At 41.0% G+C, this 14,429-nt stretch overlaps 1 protein-coding gene across 2 annotated transcripts in view; it reads right to left on the bottom strand.

The window, feature by feature from the left end:
• The window catches only part of rasa1a (RAS p21 protein activator (GTPase activating protein) 1a), a 45,314-nt gene extending 40,753 nt beyond the window's left edge, over positions 1-4,561 (bottom strand). For both annotated transcript variants that reach the window (XM_012861321.3, XM_036144400.1), the window contains exon 1: positions 3,323-4,561. In XM_012861321.3, coding sequence (XP_012716775.3) covers positions 3,323-3,831 — 509 coding nt within the window. In that variant the 5' untranslated portion in view covers positions 3,832-4,561. The remainder of the gene's footprint in view (positions 1-3,322) is intronic.
• Between the last annotated feature and the right edge of the window lie 9,868 nt (positions 4,562-14,429).

Below are 14,429 nucleotides of genomic sequence, written 5' to 3'. Positions count from 1 at the left end.
TGACCGAACACTGGACAATCCAAAAAAAAAAAAAAAAAATGTAAATAAATAAAAGTTCTTTGACACATTTTATACTTTAACTCATCATAACTGGTGAACACCTTACCGGGTGGACAACAAGCAAACTTAAAGCCTTTCTTAATAAAACTTTGAAGTAGATATGCTGAACTACTTGGGGACGTCCCACTTTTCTATGACGCCTTTGATGACAGGAGGGAAAAAAAAGGAAATAAAATAGCCACCTGATCAAATGCCGGTTTTCAAAAAGACAAATATTGTTTATGTCAAAGAAAAGAAAGGTGAACATGGTGAGCATTATTAACTGATATACCTCACCACAACAAAAGGCCAACAACAAACACATTGATGCTGTTAACAACGCCTACAACAGAGTCTGCTGGCTTCTAGCCCGTGTCTTTATGCACTGATTTGAAACAGGCTGGGAGAGGAAATTGCTGTCTCTTTTTAACAATGCTGACACTTAAAAAAAAAATAAAAAAAAGGAGACGCCGTCGTGCCAAGACAAACCAAATGCAGCATTTCAGGTTTTCTCCTCCTCGGCTACGCGCACCTGCTGCAGACTTCACAGCGTTTCAACAACAAATACCTTTAACCGGCCACTAAAAAAAAGAAGAAGAAACAAAACAAAAAACACCCTGACAAATAACCTGGACCACAATTTGGAAGATCAAGGTGAACGGCTGAATAACTACTGGATATTACAGAAATAAAACCTTCTGAAAGGGGATTTCTAATGAATATTTAACAATCCAATTGATCCCTTTGTAGTCCGCTGACGCATGTGTTCACAAGCCCACGTGGTTCTGACAGAACAAAAGGGAGGAGCAGCTTTAGTTGTAGGGAGCTTCCTGGAAGAATAAAAAAAACACCACTGCAGCACATGGAAATCCAATTACTCAATGAATGAATGGCTTATTCACAAGAGTTACTAAAATATTGGATAGCTGCAGGCCTAAACAAAAACACTTGGCTTAAAGTGAACGGAGGCAGAGGCTCAGGATGTGAAGGTGTGGCTCGCAGGTAAAGTTGCAGCGCGACAACGCCGCCCGACTGTGAGGCCAATCACAACTTGACAATCGTAGGCTTTAAACCGTTTAATCGTAACTTAAACCCCCCACTGCTCACAGTTTATAGGTCTCACCATGTACGCAGCTGGACTCAATGGTCAATTGTTCGAGAGAAGGACAGAGAGACAGAGAGAGAGAGATCCAGCAGTGAAGGAAGAACTGTAGCCTGTATATTACTTAGCAGTAACAAAGTACTAGATGTACCACCAGAGACACGGATGTTTTGTTTTTTTGGTATCTGTTTTCACTGTCAAACATCATGCAAACGCCAAGCTTTCCCACAGATGTGCTGTGCCGCTTTTAAAATGTTACTTCGACGCGGCGGATTGACTGACGAGAGCCACCGTGTCCTCTGCTGACCGCTAATCAGGACAAAAAAAATGTATTTTAAAAAAAAAATAAATAAATAAAATCAGCTACGATCGCCTTACGAGCAAATGCTGCATCGCCATCTAAAGCAGCATCCATATATGAAATAGAAAAAGTATTTCTAGATCAATAAATATGGATTCTTGGTCAGTAGTTACACGTACACACGGTAAGTTTTGTTCTTTAACGAATATATTTTAATAATGGAATAAAACTTGAGGAAGACAGCGGAGGCTATGAGCAGCTCTGAATGCCAGTGTAAACGTCGTTTACAGATCACTTACTGACGTTTGTCACTTACTGACGTTTATCACAGGCCCTTTTTCCCCCAGATTTTACTTACAATTGGAGATGCGGCGACCCGACACCCGCTTCGGATATCGGCTCCGGTGTCGACTAGTAAGCTGGGTCGGATATCGGGTGAATGACACCAATCCGGATCCGGTCGTTTCTTTTTTCTTTTCTTTTTTTGTTAATATCACACACAGCAATGCAGTTGCAGCGATCTAGTCACCTGAATGCTACGTTGGTGGTTACGTCGTCACGCAGAGCAGCTAGCGATGAAGAAACAGACCAACATGGAGCCAAGTATTTGGAAACATCTCAAACTGGATACGCCAACAGGTCCGACTGCAACGCGAAAATCGTGAGGGGTGGTGATAAAGTTTGTAAATTCAACCCCACAAACAGGGCAAGGTGTACGGTTCATACATCACAGTAGCATCAGCTCGGAATCGGCCGATATACTACGACCAGGCGTCGTATCGGACTGGATCGGCGCGTCTCTACTTTTATTGCTACGTTTTATTTTGATTACTCTACCAACAAATGTTTGAACCATGCTCTAGTTTCAGAGTCTTGCAATAGGACAATAACTAGGGTTTCTAAAAACACACGTGGGATTGTTTTGACAGGTAACATAATAAGGTTTAGGTGTTAACCCCATTCGAATCCGAGGTTTGAAAACGACGCAGCACTGTGCTTAACATTTGTGTGCGGAACCCTACGTTTCAAACAAACGGCTTTTAAAAAGGGGGAATACGTAAAGAGGAAAACAAAAAGTAAACGCGTGCACAGCAAGCCGAGGCAGGGGTTAGACACTCAGGTCTGTCGTTCAGAGACATCACGATTCTACGGTAAAGAAATCGGTGGGTTGGACAAAACCTCGGTGTCAAAATGATCCTCAGAGCGATACGGTATGCGGTCCATGGCGCTCTTCATTTTGTACTTTTAAGGTTTTGCTCTCTTTGCGCTCAACTTTATCTAATGAAAGTGCAAACCCAGCCACCTGTAGCATTCAAAGAGTGCCTCAATAACAACTCAGCATATTTTCAGAAAAAGACTTTTTATGAGTTTCTCTTGTTTCACACTTTGTTTAAAAGTTGCGTAAAGTTAAACGCCTGTTTGACTTTATTAATGCAATAGTGTAGGAAACATCCACAACCGTGACAAGTACCAAGCTGGGATTATTTTTGTCGTAACATCCCTAGTACAAAGTAAAAATAAATAAATAAAGAATAATAATTAAAAAAAAAAAGCTCAATCTAAATGTATTTCCATCAGTCAGATTCTGATTTAAAGGGATTTAAAAAAGGTGCCAAACACACAGAAGGACACACCAGCAGCATCAGAGGCTGCACAGGTACTTGCAGTTACTGAATACAAACTCTCACATTAGCAGAAGAAATCTTTTTAAAACACTTTTAAAATAGCTGCGAATACGCGGCAGTTCCTAATAGAGAAGAAGCATGCAAAGCAGTAGAAAAGGAAGTCAGCGGTTGCTTAAAAAAAAAAAAAAAAAAAAGGATGAAAAACTGTTGGTTTCAAAGAACCGAGCGTGGTTCTCCACGCGTGTCTTTACTTACTGGTTCGTGGGAGGCGCAGAGAGGGGAAACACCAGGTCTTCCTCGTCCCCCCAATCCGGCAGCTCGCCTTCATCCATGGGGGGCGCCGGCGGCAGAGGTGGGAAGCCCGCCGAGCCGTCCGGGCCTGTGGATGTGGGAGAGCTCCGGCTAGTCGGACTCTCCGAGGTGGGAGAGTTGCACATGCCGCCGCCGCCCCCCGTCCCTGAGTTGGCTCCTTGGAAAACTGCCTGTCCGCCACTCCCAGCCGCGGAGGGCACCGGACCCGTTATCTCCCCGCCGGCAGCCGGGTAGACACTCGTGTCGGGCAGCGAGTCCGGGGAAGTGTTCGAGTTCTGCCGCAGGGCTTGGGTCGGCCCTTGTCCCAGCTCGGTGACTTGCACTCTGCTCGGCTTAGGACAGTAGGAGAAAGGGGCCGTCTCCGGGCCTCCTCCTCCTCCGCCGCCGCCTGCCACCCCTGTCCCCGCCGTGACCGAACCCGTATCCTCGCCGCTGACCTCTGTAGCCATCATGTTAGAAAAGTGTGCAGAGGGGGGAGGAAAGTCCAGAAGGGAACCTGCCCTTCCCCTCTGTCCTCGGAGTAACGCGTCAGTGTTTTGGGCTTCGTGCAAACAACACAAAACAAAAAAGTTTCGGAAAGAAGCACGCTCCGCTAGCAAGCTAACGCTAGCCAACAGCTAACTTAGCTCCCTTTTAGCTTTGCAAGCCCCTCCGCTGGCTAACGCTAGCAGGACGGCTAGCAGCGTCGAGACACTTGATGAGTTCTTGCTGACTAGGTCTTCATTGTTTCCTGAGTTTAAAGTTCACGCAGAAACGCTGCTTGGGAATAAATCGCGCACAACGAGCGCAGAGAAATACCTGTTACCCGGTATCTCCTGGGTTTTTTTTAATCATGCGGAGCTCACCCTCAGCACCAGGCAGACCAGGAGTGTTGTTTTATTGTCACTGTTGTGTGTAATCCTCGTCTCTCTTTTCTCTCTCCCCCCCCTCACTGTTGTTTTCTTTCGCTCCGAGTTCGCTTGCCTTCTTAAATAAAAGCCGAGAGCGGCCAAGTCTCGTCGCCTGCTCCTTGTGTCGTTTTCAGTCTGAAACAGAACTCTGTTGTGAAGAAGTTATGTTTTCCCGATCATTCCCGCTAATTTCGCTCTTATATCTGGGTTTCATGTCTAGTGGCTTGCGCTGCTCCGCTGCTTTTTCTCTCTCCCCTCCTTCCCTCCCTCCTCTCTCTGCTGCCTTCTCTTCTTCAGTCACAAAGCAGACATAGCCAAATGAACGCCGAGCGCCGAAACTTTAATCCATTCCATCTTCAATCGTTATACTTTCTTGTAATGAGTCATTGTGGTGATTTTTTTTTACAAGAGTTTAACGACAACAAAACAAAAAGAAAGCAAATAATAATAATTAATTCATGCATTTAAACAAATACTCTGGAAGAAACATGCTTCTTCCTTTCATAAGGAGTTCTAAGCAGTATATGCAGACAGTAAAACTAACAATTAAAATCAGAGATATATGTACTGCATTGAATTCTCTGCTGTACTTTTGGACTGTTTATTATTTATGTTAATATGTTAATTAAGAACATTAGCTTCTTTTCCATTGCCACTCAAAAGCCTGGGGCTTTTAAAATCCCTGGTTGCGTTTCATACACATTTACCAAACTAATTTCCCTTTCCTGGGGCTTTACTTTCCTGGGGCTTTGGTCCTTCATGCCAACCCGCACTTTGCTTTGCTTTCTCTAGGGTTGCGTGCAGCAACAAAAAGTTTCCGCCACAAGGGTGGAGTAATGACATGAGGAGTTTACAAACCTATCGATTTTATAACCTTAACTTATTACAAAAAGTTGTTTTAAGATGTTTTTTTTTAGGCGAGAAAGTACATCCCCAAACTTCTCCTGTGCAGTGGGTTCATCATGATGATGGGCCAGTTTTAATTCTGCTCGGACTTGTCGTGAGCGGCAGAGACCGGCTGACAGGTCGGTCTCGCCGGGGAGGCTGCAGTGTTAACCCCAACTGCTGCAGCACAAGACTGTCTGTGATTTCACACAGACTTGATCTGTTCGTTGTGGCTGAAAAGTCACTATGAAGCATTTACTATGTTAGTGGGGAATATCTGTACATAATAGATATCAAATGTGAAAATCTTGGCTGGATGTTTTCTCCGTTTTGAGTTAATTATGAACTGTTTCGCCACTGTGTGGGGAATATCTGCACATAATAGATATCAAATGTGAAAATCTTGGCTGGATGTCGAAATGAACTGTTTCGACACTGTGTTTGTCCTCCTGTTTCTCCGGAGTCCGGATGAGTGGCAGCACGAGAATGGCAGGATATGGGCATTGTCTGAATATTTGCATTTCCACCTTTGTGCCTCTCAAATGCGCGTTCCCGCTGCAGGTGTGAGTGCGTAGTGTGTCCCGATTCTCCAAAGTGGTATTTTGCCCCGCCCTCTTTGCACCCTCGATCCATACTTTGGTGAAATCTCCATTGATGCCAGCTTCACTGAAGTGTATAACCTACAATTCATTGCTGCATGTGACGTCTTGAGCCAGAAGGTGAAAATATTTTATCTAAAAAATACCTAAAATCATACTGTCACCTTAAATAAATGACTAATCACCAGTTTTCATTTCTTAAAACAAATATGTTAGTTATTTTTACTTATAAAATCGACATTTCCTTAGACTGTAGCAGTCGGTTTAATTTTATCCCTTCCGCTTTGTTGAATTTGTTTGACGTATATATACATCTTAAAATGTCCGAAAGCACCGAGTCATGTTTTGCATGTCTATTTTTTAACTTTGTTTTATCTAAAAATATGCTTCTGAACAAGTCAGCAACCAGTTATGCTTCCTCTGTGCAATGTTGATTTTTTTTACCTCACAGCAGCTGCTGATGAAGTTATAAAAATACAATAAAGAAATAGTTATGAAAATGTCTTTCTTATTATTTTTTGCTTATTTTCTGTAACAAAAAACTAAATCCAATAAAGCAATGTCACATCAAGGTGCTGTCTTTAATGAAAGGCACACAACATATATATTTTTTGTTATTTGATATTTATTTTGGGTACATATTTAACAATACTATTTTCCATTCATTTGTGGCAATACCCACTCTGCTTATACCCAATCCTCTCAGATTTCTATTCCTGCAATTTATTCCCTTCAAAATAATTGCTTGTTGCAATTTTAGTAATTTTTAGTAGTAAAGATTGCAAAAACAGTGATGAACCCGTAATTTTCTGGTGTCGCAGATATGGCACGGTGGTGAAAGTTAATGACATAATCCGTAGTGTCCTAATCTTCTTGTTTTAGACGTTTGTAACCTGCACACTCGAACCCTTATTTGCACTTCCACCAGGTGCACACTTCATAGAAGTGTGTAGGTTTAGTGTGAGTATTGGGACAGGGTCATGGATACAACTTCTCTGCAGGTTGTCTGCTTTCTGTTTGACTGCTGTCTTCTTGCTGCCACCCGCTGGACCGGAGTGGCACTGCAGGTCTACCAGGCTCCCAATGGTATTGCAGTTTTTCCTCACAATGACATTGGGGCTGTTTTTCATAAATGGCCCCTAACTAACGGAAACACGAAAACCCAGAAGCCCCAGACTTTGGTTTACCCTGGGAAACCAAATTCTGGGGCTTTAAATCCTGTGGATTTTAATGGAAAGGGGGCTTATGACATTTTATAAATGTTATTTTCAAATAAATAGTAAATGGTAAATGACTTGTACTTGTATAGCGCTTTTTTTTAACTAGTCTTGACAACCTCCAAAGTGCTTTACACTACAGTCTTAGTCATTCACACATACATTCACACCCTGACGGTGGTGAGCTATGTAAGTAGCCACAGCTGTCCTGGGGCAGACTGACAGAGGCGAAGCTGCCATACAACGGCGCAACCGGGCCCTCTGACCAACGCCAGCAATAAAATAAAAACAACACCCACTATTCTGGCATGAGAAAATTACTTTGATAAATTCATTATTATTATTATTATATATTTTTTGACAAACAAAAACCTCAAACGCCTGGCAAGGCTTTCGTGTAACACGTCCGCTGAATTAAATGCAACCAGGAGGATGAGGTGGTTCTAACTCTTAATCTTAGGACAGCAGCTTTGAAGGCTGATCTCAAACACATCTTTTGTACAGACTAGAAAGGTCATTTGTCATCTCGTGTAAATCAGCCATAGGTCACTGTTGTTCCATTTCGAGGCAAGCCCTCTGTGCAGCTGCTTTTGCAATTTCACGTCCACACTGATCCATTCCTGAACAACTGTTACTTTAAAAAGGATATTTTCATGTCGGTTCTTCTCTCGAGGATTGAAGAAATATGCCCTTCTGAAATATTTCCCCAGTTTGTGAAACTTTCTGGTGTCTTTGACTCTTTTTAAACTTCAGTTTCACAGTTAAGAGAGAGGATGACACGCTCCTCTCTTATCCTCCCCATTTTCCTGGCATTCCCAACATGATTATTGGTGGGCGAGCAAGAAGAAATTTCAGGAGAGCGCTCCTTTACATCTCTTTCAGCTGCTTGGGGAGATGATGCTATGTTCTCCACTAAAGCACAGGGATCCCTTAAGTCCAGTGACACAGAAGGTCAGTGATGTGTGAAATCTAAAGCCTGGCACTGACTCGACACATCATAATTGTATCATTTGACACTGCCAGTTAATATAGCCTATACTTGAGTATAATCTTTTAAAGTATCACAATGAAATGATTAGTTTTCATTATCAAGTGGTTTCTCACTCCTCACACTGGTGAATGCAATATTCAAGCTTCATTGCTCTGAGGTCCAGTAGCTCCCAGCCCTCAACTGACCTTATTTGGTGTTTTTATCGGAAGGATTGCGATCACCATCCTTCCCTGCATGGCAGCACAACTGGGTCCTATGGATCCTCCCTCATTGAGTGTAATGAGATTGCAGACAGGAAGCAGCTAATCGCTGTTCCTCGGCAGACGGATGGCGTGAAAAGATCAACATCGCACCTGCTCGTATGTTTTTGTTTTCACATCCATATTCAGCCAATATTCTGCCATTTAACAAAGCAAATAAAACAAACGGGATTTCAGAACTATTAATAGCAGCTGAAGAGTTGAATCCATGTCAGCAGTGGTAACTGGTTTTATTTGCTCTGGGCTACACCTTCATGTGTTTGACTTCCTCTTCGCTTCTTTTCATGTGTGTGTTACAGAACGAGAGCACGCTGCTGGCGCTGACAGACGGTCGGGGCTGAGGGGTGGGGGGTGTGTATGGAGGAGAATGGTATGGGACAGCAGGGCTGTTCTGCTCTGTTTCCCCAAAGCCGCATTGTCGGATGTGAGGATGAGCGCTGATGTGAGCACCGGGGCAGCCTGACTGGGTGTTGAACGAGGACAATCCTCCATATTCATTCTTATATATTACTGCAACACTTCATTTCCCACATCAGAAATCAAGCAATCTTCCATCCTGTTTTGTATTTGAGCTTTTTTTTTTTGCTGACATTGATTTGGATTTAATGCAAAAGTAATGCATTTTTATTGTATTTTCAAAATGATTTCCTATTGGGAGGGAAAGAAATGTGTACCTTGCAGTCCTAGCTTGTTTAGTTTTCATTATCACAGAGTGGTCAGGCTGCTGCAGCAAGTTTCGGTTTGTGCAGCTCTTTATTCATCCTGTGTGGTTAACATGTTTGGTGTCAGGCATGAAAGCTGAACTTTCTGTTTAACTTGTGCATGTAACTTCCTTACATGAGCTCCCAGCATCATACTGTTCACACATGATCCAGTCAGAAAAGCCTCTTTTTTTTTTTTACACTTTTTATTTTTTAAAATCCTTTTTGATATCTTCACCCCTCGGTGTCTCGTATGATTCCAAAAGCGCCAAGTGCGTGAGGGGAAGCACTCACATGAGCGCTTGGGTCACAAATGTATGTTCAAAGCGATAGGTTCAGTGCACAAGCCCACTTCCATTCCCACTCAAGCCCTTTTAATCAGGATACGTGTAGTCACTTCAGGTCTTGTGTGAATAATTCACAGGATCACCATAAAAGTTTTTTTTTTTTAAGAAAGGAGCGAGGGGCACATGGATGGATAGCGTGCGTACACTTGCCCTGGAGTTGGAAGATGGTTTTCTAAGCATTACTTTCATTGCATTTATGAAACCTCCCCATGCCATGGCTAATGTTAACTGGATCCTCAAAGTTTAATGTCATATGCAAAATTGAAGATGATGGCATAAAACTTGAAGGAGTCTTCTGAAAAAAAAAAAAAAAACTTACATGAGCAAATGCTGAAGTTTTTTTGTGTGGGTTTATTATTAAGCTGTGTGGTATAATAATAATAATAATAATAATAATAATAATAATAATAATAATAATAATAATAATAATAATAACTTTATTTATAAAGTGCTTTCAAACAAAGTGCTGACCAGTAGGTTATTTAAATAGTAAAGCAAGAATAAAACAATACAATTTACAGGTAACAGATAAAAAAGAAAACCATAAAACTAAATGAAAACACCGGAAGTAAAACAATATGATAGGCATCAAACTGAGCCGCAATCACAATGTAAAGCATGCGTTATGACTGATTTATATAAATGCTCCTGCATGTAACTGTGCAGGCAGACACTGCAAAGAAAACATTGTATAAAACATTTGGGAGAATTTTGTATTATTTATCAGTAATCCACCGTCAGTTGTTTTAACTTTCTGCTGTTTGGACATGTTTCTACATGGTTAGGGCCTGGATTAGAATCTGTTTCTGTTGTTGATTTCAGTTGCTGTTGCTTTGCTTTCTTTAACTCCAGTTCCTTTTTTTGAGCCAAAAGCATTGAGCTAAAGGAAGCGACGGGTCCGTATCTCCCTTCGTAGAAATAGTATAAATGGGGTTATCTGTATAGTTGACTTTTACCCCATTAGTCTGAGTCTGAAAGCCTGTTTATAAATGTTGCGCACTCTAGCATGTATGCTCATCTACATACTTACCCGGTGCTTAGACTGCCTGCGGTGTTGAATTAAAATGAGCTGTGTTACCCCTGCCCCTGCTATAGGCATATTTATTTATTTATTTTATTTTTATCTATAGTCCCTATGAAGAGTCAGAGGAGACAGATGGTGATTGCAGTGATTTATAACACGTGGGAACCGGTAATGTAAGTAAGTAGTTTTTAGTAAACTTTATTTATATAGCACCTTTCACAGACAAGAGGGGTAATGATGTGATAATCTCTTTGCTGGAGTCATTGACAAATCTAATTCCACTATTAATTGCACATATTCTTAGTTTATTATTATTATTTTTAAATATCCTACAGAAGTACTTGGCTCAGCGATCCTGTGTTTAGCCTTCCTGGACAGAGCCATTGACAGAGCTAATGTTGCCTTTAACTCTCTGCACTTTTTAATTTTCTTTACATTAAAAAAGTAGCAATTTTCTTATTCTGTGTTTGGCTGCGTCTCTTTCATCAACAAAGCCAAAGAGTTGTCACTGCCACTGAGACTGTGCACTCTTTAATTCTGGTAGAAAGTACTTCTAGGTCAGCGTCACATTTATCCATGTCTCCTTACTGGATAGAACACAGAGCTATTGCCATTAAATATGTGTTCTCTTTGATTTTTTCCCCCCCACAGATATAACATCTAGACCAGAGCTGGTGTAATTCTTCCCTGTCTTCTCCTTCCCCACCTGGTTGTAACAGATTCCATCTCATACTGAGCTTGGTTATGCCATAAGTTGTTCCTGCTGGAAGGGAGAGGGTTCTCCCCATTGTTCCTAAATGCTTGCTGAGGATAAAAGGATAACTAAAAAAGAGTCAACTCTTTGATCCAGTCGACTGAGCTTCCTTAGATGATCAATTGGCATCATTCAATCAACTAAATTTGATTGTATTGTTGTACTTCACACTTTAACATGGACTGAACTTCACTGTATAACTTTGGATCTAACTCTTACCCTGTATTTAAATTCAGTTCAGTTCAGTTCGTTTATTCCAACAAACATAAATACATCCATTGCGCCAACACACAAAACCACAAAAAGACATATCTGAATAGGAGTGGGCAGAAGTAAATAACTTCCATTATACTGAATCCACACAGGATTCTGTAAATTTTGATATTACTTTAAGCTGTACATATAGTAAAATGTTGTGAGATAATATATGTCATGAACTGACATTATCAAAAAAATGTGTATTTGAAAAAGTGACTTTGAAATTTACCCACAGTGGCATAAAACCCTGATCAGAAAAATGTGCTGTCACTGTAGTAAAGGCAATTTATTTTTTTTGGGAAGGACAAGTGGGTGAGTTTGCAGCTGCTGCTCTTGTGCACATATGGCCTGGGCGGTGGTTAGGAAGGGGGGTGGGTGGACTGGGAGCACATGGTCCCTGCAGTCACATTTCTGACGGACAGCAGAAGAAAGTGGGACACTCTGTCTATGTGCATCTCGGCAAAATTGAAATCAACTTTGTTGCAGGAGACTGAAAAACATCCCTTTGCAATATATTTAACAATGGGACTTGTTGAACACAATATGCATTATTTGACTTACACTTGAAAGGGAACATCATCCTCTGCAGGTCCTTTTTAGAGTTGCTGGAACTTCAGTCAAATACGTCACACCCTGGGCACACTACAACGCTATTATTTTGAGATGAGTACATTTTGTTTGTTTTGATTTTGTTTTTTAATAGAATTGAATAAAGAAAGTTGCATTACACTTGGCTAAAGGGTAAGAATATTGTCAATGGATTGTCTTTTTGTTTTTGTCTGTGCATTGCTATATATAGTATTACTGCATTGTACAGGAAACCCACTGCAACACGCATATAATGATAATTTATAGCCCTTCAAGAAAGACTATTAATTAATCAACTCTATCAGTGAGAAAAGACACATTGAAGTTAGGATTTAGTTTTCGTCTTATTCTCGTTAACAAGCCAAGAGTAGTTTCCGTCCATTTAGGTAAAAGTGGTGCTCTGAGCTTCCCATTTTATGTGACAAGCCAATTTTCACTCATCTTGGAGGATCAATACAGGCAGGAGGAAAATAGAAACTGAACGATGAAGCCTTCTTACTGTATTAAAATGCAGCATGTGGCTCAGCGCCCATGTTTGAGGTTGATAAGATGATATCACCCTGGCACCAGTGGTCTGGGGTGGTTTCTTTTCCCGTCTAGGGATGTCTTAAGGGATGGACAGCAGCTCCCTGGGGGGCAATGGATGACGTTGTCATAAAAGGCCCTTCCTGTAAAAAGTTGCTCAGAAATACAAGCTATAAGTCACACCTATGTGCCTCTGTGTGTGTGTGTTTGTGTGTGTGTGTGTGTGTGTGTGTGTGTAAAGGAAATTAATAAAATGTTTCTGCTGTACAAGAGTTTAGGAAGCTATATGTGCACATTTCTCTAGCTAATAATAGCTTAATCCTAAGCAAATAAAAATCTCTAGCAAATATATACAGTCTGTTTCAGTAAATAAGAACATGGGTTCCACTGTCAGATTAAAAGTACCTTTTGTGAATAACAGCCTTTAAGCAAGTATTGAACATACCTTCCCCCCATTTCCGTATAATTATTTTGATTTTAGTATAGGTTTAATGAAATGTTCAAATCTTAAATGTTATGTTTTTATTATATGTAAGCAAAAAAAAAAAATTATTGTTATTAACAGAAATAAGGGCCTTAAAACATCAGTCTGTGAGTAATTAGTCTATACAATGTGTGCCTTAGAAAGTTGGGTCACAGAAACAAATTGACTTCTGGATAAGATTCTCATGTATTGAATATGATTATATATATATTCAATAAATTGGGATATTATCAAAAACTCAATCAGTTCTTCTTCTTCTTTTTTTTCTTTTTTTTTTTACTTTTTTAAACTCCATAAGGTTGTTTACTTGAGTCTCTTATAGCTCACAGCTACAGTGTGTTGGCTGGCTGGATCGTCTGATGAGTCACTGCACAAATGAGGTTATCCCATCAATTCAGATAAGCGGGCAGAAACCAGAAGCTCCTCACTGCCCAGCCTATTTTATCAACAGCTGAGACCGACTGCATGACATCATCTCTATTCCTGTGTTTTATATGCATGCACGAGGGATTAGTGCCTCTTTGGCAATATTACCACGGCCATTCCTCTTTTAGCTATTGCTTTAATGTAGACGTTACATTCATCTAATCCCTTCAGCCACTCTTGTCTCGTTTTTTTTTTTTTTTCTCTTAGAAAAAAATCTGTTTCCTCCGCTGTCTTGTCTGTCCCTTCCTTCCTGCTTGCCACAAGTCCTTTTTAGCCCTCAGGCTACACGAACATGTGCGCCGCAATCTGCACCCTCCGTGCTATACTATGTCCTCAGGCCTCCCCAGCACCCTGTGCCCTCCCTCTCGTGCTTTTAGGCCCTTCTGTTTAATTCATGAGCTTCCTGTGGCTCCTGTCATGTCTCATCGGGGCCACAGGAAGGCAAACTGTAAATAATGGAGCATCCCCAAAGACATGTTCAATGCTAACTGTCACAGCAGTGCACCATACGCTCACTTGGAGAGCACAGGACAGCCGTCTGTGCCTTCTTGCTTTTTCTAACACGTGTTTATTGCTCATAATTAATATAAAGATTTTTGCACATACGGTGTCAGTACAGCATAGAAAGACTGCCATTTGTGCGTCTTGGCACATTCCGCGTTGGTTCGCTTCAAAGAGAGCGTCTCTTGTACAGGAAACATGGAAATCATATCAGCTAAATATATTTTGTTTTCGACAAACAGGTGCATCTACATAAATTGGAATATGATCAAACGTGAATTTGTTTTGTAATTAAATTCAAAGAGAAACACCTGTTTAGCATACAATTAAAATAGTGACATATTTCAAACTTTGATTATTATGGCTTAAAACTAATGAAATCCCCAAATCTAGTTTCCAAAATGAAATCATTTTACTAATGAAAAGTATGTCCAGAGCATCTGAACTCAGTAGGTGGTCAGGGTTTCTTTTGCAGCAATCCAGGTGGGGATCGGACTGTGGTTCTGCTGAGGTGTTAAGGAAGCCCAGGTGGCTTCGGCTTACTTGCATTCGTGGCTCTGGTGTCTCCTCTATATCTTGACTTCACCCTGTGGATTCTTT

This window comes from Fundulus heteroclitus, chromosome 12 (assembly GCF_011125445.2).
Source record: "Fundulus heteroclitus isolate FHET01 chromosome 12, MU-UCD_Fhet_4.1, whole genome shotgun sequence".
NCBI lineage: Eukaryota > Metazoa > Chordata > Actinopteri > Cyprinodontiformes > Fundulidae > Fundulus > Fundulus heteroclitus.
The sequence above is the reverse complement of the archived record's forward strand: the minus strand, read 5'-3'. Positions and strand labels throughout refer to the sequence as shown.